Genomic DNA, 9829 nt, shown 5'->3' on the forward strand with positions numbered 1-9829 from the left:
AAATTGCACGAAATTATTGAAATACACTCATTGGCAGACTAATTTGGTTTTTCGAGAGGCTCACCTGGAACCCAGCTGAATCTCTCGTTTGTGATGTTCTCAGGCAACTGAATGTGCCGCACCAGGCCGCCTCATGTCTCAGCCGCTACGATATTCAAGATATCGCGACACATGTATATGTGTAATGTACTACTCATAAGGTTGCTGAAAATTCGTCGACAACCCACCATCGGTTTCGCCCTTCTTGGGGTTCATCAGATAGGTGACTTTTTCTATACGTTCTTCATAACTCAAGCAGGAAACGACTAAGTTCGTGAAAAAATTCTTCCCCTTTTTTCCGGTTCATCACCTGAAGCATTACTGTAACCAGACAAGCAGCCCTAAAGTTCACGTCCAAAAACGGGAAGAACAGGATAGTTTCGATTTCCAAAACGTACTTTTCACATGAGGGGGTGATCGAAGTGTGCGGCGAAGTGCCTATCCGAAATCCATTTACGTTGTTCATTAGACTAATTTAACCAGGTTTGTTTCAGCGGGGGTGTTCTCCTCGTACGGGGTTTGTACGACACAATCTCGAAAATTGATGCACAGGAAAGAAGTCAGTTGTCTTATTAGCCCCCTGCGGTATAAGGGGACAATCTGATTGACTTTTTGGGGAAAATATGCGTGCAAGTTCACAAAAGTGTGCTAAACCCGAAGTGTCGTACCTGTGAATACCGTTCGACAGCGACATAGTTATTGAACAGTTGAGTTCTAAACCAGACAGTGCTCTCAGCCGTGTTTTCTTGGATGACGACCTATGTATATCGCCAAATGTTAAGATGAACGTCAAACAACCTACTTTGCCTCCTAGCCGTCTCCATGCCAGCTCACCAGTTTCTTTATTGCCTACGGAACAAAGAAGAATATCGTGTCAGCTGAATCATGAGGCGGTCGTGTTAGCACATTCAGTTGTGGAATATCATAAACGAGGGATTCAGTTGAGTCTCTCGTGAAAACCAAATTGATTTGCAAATGAGTGTATTTCTCGAAAAGAAAAACAGTCCAATTTGGGTTCATGTAGAACATAAGGTTGACTTGACGGAAAGGACTGCGCCTACCTGATGAGCCCAGAGTTGAAGGACGAGACCGGTCGTGAGCTGTCGAAGAGTTTTCAGCAACCTTTTGAGTAGTTTCCCTCATGAAAAGAATAAGTTAGTTAATTGGGTGTCAGAACACCTAGAAGAAGTTAGTTAATTGGGTGTCAGAACACCTAAAGGCACTACACAGGCCAGCAACAGCTTGCTGTGCGTGAACCTAAACTGTACGAAATTAAGGAAATTATAAACGAGAGATTCAAATGCGTCTCAAGTGAGTTTCCCGTCAAAACCAAAATGGTATGCAGATGAGAGTACTAGCAAATTTTTTGGTTATTCGGGTTCAAGTAGAATATAAAGTTGACAAAAACTCGGAGACGGAGCCTACCTGGTGAGCTCTAGGAAGGGTGAAATCTGTCGAAGGCTGTTAAAGAGTTTTCACAAACCTTTCGAGTAGTGTAATACGTCCATGCTCAGCATTTGACTGTGTCTGAATGCGCCGCAAATTTGGGGCGCTTCTCTTTCTGTGTTTGTTTGTCTTTCTTCACACCGACAGAATTTCGACACACACAGTGTGGACATAAATCTTCACACCAGACAATCTGTGGTCCACTTCAGAGACTACATAAACATTGCGGCTGTCAAAACGAAAGATTTAAACAAACTTCTCTGATGATCAATATCTTTCACGGTATCGTGGATTCGCAAAGTTTTCGATAGTGTTTTAAATGGTAACAGGTGATGAAGTAAAACAAATGCAGCGGCATTTTATTTCGCGTTTTTGTCCATTTCGTCCTTGGACCCTATTGGATACTTCTTACTTAAATTAGCAACCTGCAAGGTTACAGAACGTAAGATTGAATGAATGTAAAAAGTGGTTCTGCGATCAAATCAAAGTATGAATGGTTAGTTCAGAAATTTTTTCATCTAAAACACCATGATTTGGAGATGCGAATGGAGATCTCCGTAAGCGCTTCACTTTACTGTTCGGTTAGAACGTTGATCACCTCAAAGTGTGATGTATCGATTACTCGACACCAAGACTACGGAAGTGGTATTATGTGAAAATAGTTAATAATTGAATTTATCGCGGAATCGGCAATCATTCGACAGTGAAGGGTTGGTGAATAGAAGATACTGCGTCTCTCTGTGGAACAAAATTTTTCCCATGGTCTTTAGCTTACCGTAATGGGATGAAAGAGGCTGGGCTGCTAACAAGGCAAGACGGACCATCGAAGCATAGTTTTTGAATATGTCTTCAGTGAAAATATCAAGTGAAATTCACATTGAGAATTCCGGTCCACACCCCTCGCACTTGAGAAATACAGCTGGGTCCAAAAAGCATTGTAAAGACCATTGAAAGCGCTCCCAAACAACGATATATCTGTTGTGGACAGCTGTGAGATTAATGGAATTTGTATCCACGTCTTTCTTGTTTAATAGACAGCCTTCCTTCTCGCCCCCCATGATGATTCCGACTAACCCCTACGAAAAAACTCGAGTTTCGAAGTTATTGGGACTTGTCGGCTGCTTGTATTCTCCGCCGTGCCAGGAATCGATTCTTGTGCATTTGGCACGCTGGTCGGATCAGATGTTCGAATCCCGATACAGACGGGCACATGCACTGATTAAGTGCAGGATCGTTCAAATGGAGGTGATGTAATATCATACTGCAGAAATGAAATGCCTTGAAGCGATAGGACAGAACCGATTACCGGTTAACATTACTTTGCTTTAGAGGCCATTTCGTAGGCAGAATACAGGGATAGACGCAAGAGAACCTGTCTTTTCCAAAAAACCCCGGTCTTGAGGCTGTTAGTCTATAAGTTGGAACTGGTTGTGTAACCAGATGGGCAGCCACCCATGAGGGGAATCGGATGTACGAAAATCAATAAAAACAACCTGTGTAAACAGTGACAAGTGGTTAAGGGGCATCGATTCTCGGTTGGATGCGTTTACGGCCAACCCTGTAGCATCCAACTGTATGCTAGATAAGGTCCATTTTGTGTGCAGATGCTTGGTTCTTGCTCAGGACCGAACCCAGTAACATTCAGGCTAGTTTGAAGGCCACACACACACACACGCGAGTAATGTCGAAGTTAGTTGGTATAAGAGTGCGTGGAAATAGATCATCCAATGATATTTTCCGCGAGGACAATATCTCGATTTGTTTCCCCCAACTCTAACGCGTGGGCGACCCATTTTCGCTTTGTTGCAAACATTTTCGATCCGAGCTCGGAGTTCTCAAGCCATCTAAGGTCAATTTGGCCTCAAAAAAATTGCGCTTCAAGTTTAAAATTTCTTTTTCGGAGGCCACAACTTTTCATTTCAGACTGATGTTAGCATGCCAGCCTATATTTAAAGCTCTTGCCGGTAATGTGTTGAGATATTGGTAGCTCGAGTGAGTTTATTGGTTGTTGATCAGGTGGCTGCTGACCTGTTAGCCGAGCTTGGCAATTTACTTGAAAACGTCTTGTCACCATACGGGTAGACATCATCAGTGCGCAGACTCTGACGATGTCTTCTTGACTGCGGACGAAACGTTTGCAAGGCAATTGCCAAGCTTGGCGAACAGATCAACAGCCACCTGACCAACAACCAATAAAGCTTCTGCCCTACAGTTGCTTCGGCTGACGTGATTGTGTCGGGTGCTTGAAGGTTTGGTGTGGCACTTTTGTAATATTCAGAGTATTAATCCAACCGAATCAGTAAAGTCGCAACAAATCAAATACTTCTTGTTTATTTCTCTATCTTGTACCCCAAATCGAGTACATCACGTGATCCACAGGGGATTTAGCTAAAGATTACCGCGCTGAAGAGCATGTGAATGGTACTTACGCTTATATCTGGGAGGTCAGTTAAAATGTGACAATGTGATGTGACTTATGTGGCTGAGGGATGAGTGGGGCTAGTTCCCATTTAAGTCCGGATTAATCATACTGCCGCTCGTTGGTGAGCCCTCTGGTTTTTATGTACCAGCGGGGAGTTTGTGGATTTGATCTCCGTTGGAGATTTGTAAGGTACCTGATATTTCTCAATGGGAATGAAATGACTGTATAGGGTTTTTTGGCCTTTCGACAGTCTGACTTATAGTCTGTCAAATCCCCTTATGGCACCAACCAAGAAACATAGTTGCTTGCAATAAAAAGTTCCATTGAAAAGTTCCCATGGCTTCTTGTACCATCAACAGACTTACATCACCGTTTAAAGAACCCTGGTAACCAACCACACCACCTCTAAATGAATGGCTGGCATCTAGTTCCATAGAAGTTACAATGGTTCTGATAAACTCTAGCCCAACATACTCGTTGATCCACTGTAAGAAATTAGGGATAGTTAAAACGTCTTGTTAGACTATGTACAAGCAGTCTGGTCACCTGACTAAGTTCCCACTCATTTAGAAGAATGTATCCCAACACACAACAACAGTTGAGAAACATGTCCCAGTGTTCTAAATAGCCCAGCCTGGAAGAGTAAAGCAGAAAAAACCTCATCTGACGTTCATTTGCTGTGCTGCTTTAGTAGGCAAACGTTTGTCCTTACGAATTTTCAAGTTGAATTTTAGTCCACGCAGTGTGTGCATCCATCAGCATCCATCCCAGATGATCGATTTCCCGGAATTTGATTGGCTTATTGACTGACGGGCTTTGAACGTGTCCAGACTAGCTTCAGGGTGCCTCATTAATTTGCACGGTCAAGCTGATTAGTAGACTTTGTTCGTAGGCGGCTTTCTCTTGCCATGGTCTGAAATATACCGTTCCACAATTGGCAGATATTTCCTCATAAGGGGCCATTTTGTTGGTGCTTTTAGAACAAAACAGCCCGCGTCCAATTTATCCGCTCTCTCTCACACACAAGTTGTGGTTCTCTTCGGTTGACCTTTAAGTTTTGTATGATATAAAATGATTGTCAGAACTATGTCATTGAAGATGAAATGTCACTGTCTTGTCGTCCTACGCATGTCCGGTCTGGCCGTTTATGCCATGAAATAGACATTCTGTCCTAATTACTGACGTAGTTGGTTAACAGACAGCTCCGCGGGCAAGGCCGTATTTTTTCCGATCAATAACGTGGAGTTTACCTGCATCCAAATGCATTTTCTTCTCCTCAGTGGTTACGGAAATTAAAAAAAAGGTTGGTGATCAAACTGAAACTAACCTTTTATGTTGTGCTCACGGCAGAGATTAATGCACCAACCGGAGAGGACCTGAAAGGATGACCTTCAGTCGCGTCATCTAATTGGAGGATTGATGGTGGCCTACTTCAGTGTTTCGAAAGTAGTTTTCTAAATCTGAATCTTGACGGCAGACCTAAATGTCACTCTTTTCAACGAGTTACCGCCTGATCAGGTTCATTAAATACTCTGATTGTCTGTGGTATGCGAGCAGACGTACTTTTCCCGAAACCTGCCTCTGACCCAATTTCTAAAAAGAAATCACTCCAGTTACTAGCTTCCAAGTGATTAATCGGAGGAAAGGGCTAAGCGGTAACTGAAATAAATGATTTATGCCTGGATCGTATAAACGGTTTCATTGATTATCTAACTTCTAATATAGTTTACTACCGGAAGAAGCTAGAACAAGGGCAGGCCTGCTGGATTACAATGTTTCTTGGTTGGTACTAAGAGGAGATTTGATAATGGATGGGTCAAACCCTTCTGAAAAAACCGAGAAGCACATTACAGCTGCTTCATCCTCATTAGAAATCTTCAGCAGTGCCCATCTTACCAGTCACCACGAAGATTCAAACTGGTGACTTCATGGCCGGTAGCGGTTCGGCCACGAGCGATTAAGTGGCGATTCTCGACGCATCGGTTTAGACTGCCTCGCCTACAGGAACTTTCCAGCTCTCCTGACACTATTAACAAATAGTAAGTAGTTCGGGGGAAAGAAAAATTCACATGACGATTGAAGAGTAGTCACTCGAGGAGCTAGATAACACGTGATTGCGTGATATGGATTCGGTGTTTGAGGGATGTGTAGCGCGGGTTATCCACACTGTTGATCAAGCGCTGATGGCCAGGATGTCAACGACTATCCGAAAATTGGAGGGTTCGAATTCGGCTAGAGATTTGCAAGGTGGTAACCACTGAGAGCGAGACGGTTGTACCATGTTTCCGTTTGTGACAAATTTAAGAAATCAAACAGTGTGGTGAAAAAAATGAAAATACTGCACCAAAGAATTCCTGGAAAAAAGCTTGTGGCATTACCAAGGTCAAAATTCAGTGACAGATTTCGACTTTAAAAATAACTATGAATTTCAAAAGAAATATAATGCTACCTTGAAGAGCTCCAATTGCCGTCGCCGTTTTAGTTCGCGGGAACTTGTCTTTAGTCAACACAAATAGATTTTGAGCCAAACAAAGTTCAATTTGTTCACTCTTGGAAACCATACCTTCCAGAACTGTTATTTTGATAAGAATTTGTCTTTTCTGCGCTGTATATGATATTGGAGTTGAACACCTGCAATAGAAATGTCACACGATGCTCAAGTATGTGAAATTTGCATAGACGTGTTATGCTACTCACAAGTTTGCCAAAACTCTTCGACAACCTACGACCCTTATTGGGGGTCATCAGGTACGTTGAGTCCCCGAACTTCCGCCGACCTTATGTTCTACTTGGACCCAAATTGCACGGAAATCGACGTATACACTTATCTGCATACCCATTCAGTCTTGACAGGAGACTTATCTGGAGACGAGCTAAATTAATTGCTTGTGAAATTTTTCCCCAACGAAGTCTGCTGCACCAGGCCGCCTCATATTTCGGTAGGTACCTGATGAACCCCAAGAAGGGTGAAACCAGTTGTGATCTATCGAACCGTTTTCGACAACCTTATGAGTAGTGTAGTACTTCAAATAACGTATTACGACAAATGAAATATCGTACAGAATAAAACTTGAGGCGGCCTGCTACAACACATTCAGTTGATCAGAAACGTCATAAACTGGGGAGGGGGGGGGGTTCAGCCGATCTCTAGGTAAGTATATCGTCAAAATCAGCCTTGTAGGCAGATGAGTATATTTTCTGAATTTGTTTTGTATAAACTCCTTTCCAGGTTCCTCAACTTATTCCACGAAAATGCATTCTTCCTGGCACCCGAAGGCATAATGTGTTTATCCAAATACGTATAACGTAACAAAACATATTACTCATCCTCTTTCATATGAAACGCTCTGAAGTTTCCACTACAGATTTCTCCTCTTTTGGGCCTATTAGATGTTTCCAGGTCCCAAAAGTCTATTGATCATTTTAAACAATAGAGTCGAAGTATTTGTAGATGAACATTCATTTAGGGATGAAAGTAGTGTTCACTGAAGATTCAGCTGAACTTCATTCGGTTCTCTCGCTTCTGTTGATCTACAACACAATGCCCTGTTCTAACGCCCCCTCAGCTGAATTGTAAAGCAGCTTTTGGCAGCGTATGCAGTCGAAAGTCCTTTTATTCTCTGCTCTGATATGATCTTTGTATATGCATTTTTTCAGAGTTTATGCGAGGCTAGCAATGGAAAAGGATCTCGCATTAGAATGGAGTCAAACATCTGACAGTAGGAAAGTGTATTGAATCCCTGATCCTTGGGAACGCAGCCAAACACAGTATCATTCTGGTCATGGGTTGATTAGTTGAAATTTCGGACAGATGAAAAAAGCTATTCGCGGTCAAACATTAAGCGGCTGAAGAACACAATACAGCAAGTAACTGGCTAACTAGAATTTTCAAATGTGTATTTAGAAAGCATTCGAAGCCTGTTAACGAGTGCTGAGAAAATTAGCAGCTATTTTGGGAGCTCAACCGCCTACTTGCAGCTGACATCTGGATTTCAGTGGATGTGTGTCACATTGTTAATCTTTCAGTATATCCTCTGTCAAAGCTTTCGGTGGTACGCTATCGGGAACTAAAACCTAAAAACCTTACTGTAAGATGCAGGTGATTGGCTTAACACAGTTGGCATGATTTCAAAATTTCCGTACTTTATCCAAACTGGAGGGTCAGGAGACTGTGTTCATCGGGTCTCTATCCACTGCTGAATCCGGTGAGTGAGACTCATTGAGTGCTATATGGGCATCCTGCAGTTTGGCTGAGGTCCGCGAACAGTCACGTCACATTGAGACTCTGTCTGTAGTCGGCGCTGGAGCTCTAACTTTCGCTCTCGTCTCTAGTGATGATGATCCTCACCGCTGGACTATCTCACCCGAATATCTGCATGTAGACTCAGTGGTACGCGTGCCCACCTATGCTCATTAGATGTTCGAATTTTCTTGCTCATCCATTTCACATGTCAGTTACTTTCTACTCACTGCGTAGTTTACAATTTAGGATCTTTTTAAACTATAGATTGTTACTTTATAGGGTTGAAGATAAATCATCCTCTAACATCTCACCGTGATGCCACAATTCTCTCAAGGGAAGAATGTGCCTCCGATTAAAATGTCTAATCTATTATTACTTTTTATCCCGTCCACTTCCTGTCAAACGCAAATTCACTTAGACAAGATATAGCGTCGCTTCCCACTCGGTCACGGAAGCCATGTCATGTTCCTCGAGTGACGGCTTCCCAGGTAGAAGTTCCACTCCGCTCGTGAGATTATTCTTCCTCAGAGCCAATTATGCGTGAGAGTCATGTCCCATGACCCGCTGGTTGAAAGGTTATGGGTTTGAGTCTCCTCGGAGTTCCGTGAAATGGGCACTGCTGGTGACTCTTAGTAAGGATAAAACAGCTGTACAATGCTTCCTAGCTTTTCAGCAAAGACTGGTTTCTCTTACAGTACAAAGTCTCAGAACACTGGTTTCTCTTACAGTACAAAGTCTCAGTTGAAATTTGCCATATCTTATCACACAACTATCAACTGTTCTGAGTCTGCTTGTCTGCGAGTTCACTGGTGCCCACCATAAGACCGTACAATGGCGTCATCAGATCCACTTTTGACTGCATGGTAGATTTTCCATGTTTTAAAAAAAGTTCACCCTTTTTTTGAATAGGTACGTCACCGTTTAAATTCATATTTAAATGAGTCGCAGTTTTTCCGCACCGAAACAACGTTTTTTGAACGAGTGGGCCCGTGAAGAGCTCAGGATGGTTAGAAACGGTCCTGGAATTAGCATACGGTCTGGTGAATAAATGTATCACGGTTCAAACGGTCCATTCGAACGTGTGTCTATGACAGTTTGCAGGTGGTCAGTCAACCTAACTGGCACACGACAGAAACTCTAGACAGAACACGGTACTCATAAGGTTGTTGAAAACTCTGATTGATCACCATCGGTTTCGCACTTCCACTTTGGGCTCATTAGAGTTCAACCGAAAGGCACAGTCTCAAATTTCCGTCAACCTCACGTCCTACTTCAACCCAAACCGCAAGAAACTAGCGCACTACACTCATTTACATACCAATTTGGTTTTGACGGGGGACTCATCTGGAACCCAGCTGAATCCTTCGTTCATGATGTTCTCAATCAAATAAATGTGCTGGATCAAACCGCCTCATGTTTCATTTCACGTGATGCTTAGGATATCCCGTTTAGTTATCGTCTTAGACGTAACACTCTGCCCACCTGGTGAATCTTGGGTAAGGCGAGACTGATCGCGGGCTGTCGAAGAGTTTTCAGCAACCTTAAGAGTAGTATGTTACGTCATCCTATTGTGTCCAAAGCAATTTGCCTCGAAATCTTTAGTTTTGTCCGGTAAGTTTCAGAAACAAAGCGGATCACAATTAATACGCTATTGTTCCTTCATCCTTATGTATTGTTAG

General features: G+C 42.8%; 2 protein-coding genes across 2 annotated transcripts in view; one reads left to right on the forward strand and one right to left on the reverse strand.

The window, feature by feature from the left end:
• Positions 1-230, reverse strand: part of T265_12670 (hypothetical protein) — a gene marked incomplete at both ends in the record, with an annotated part of 3997 nt that extends 3767 nt beyond the window's left edge. Inside the window, 2 exon segments of the mRNA XM_009164852.1 lie at positions 65-145; positions 150-230. Coding sequence (XP_009163116.1) covers positions 65-145; positions 150-230 — 162 coding nt within the window.
• The window catches only part of T265_00933 (hypothetical protein), a gene marked incomplete at both ends in the record, with an annotated part of 8378 nt that extends 4711 nt beyond the window's left edge, over positions 1-3667 (forward strand). Inside the window, 2 exons of the mRNA XM_009164828.1 lie at positions 38-173; positions 3521-3667. Of these exons, the coding sequence (XP_009163092.1) occupies positions 38-173; positions 3521-3667 (283 nt within the window). The remainder of the gene's footprint in view (positions 1-37; positions 174-3520) is intronic.
• Between the last annotated feature and the right edge of the window lie 6162 nt (positions 3668-9829).

This window comes from Opisthorchis viverrini (genome assembly GCF_000715545.1).
Source record: "Opisthorchis viverrini unplaced genomic scaffold opera_v5_9, whole genome shotgun sequence".
Lineage (NCBI taxonomy): Eukaryota > Metazoa > Platyhelminthes > Trematoda > Opisthorchiida > Opisthorchiidae > Opisthorchis > Opisthorchis viverrini.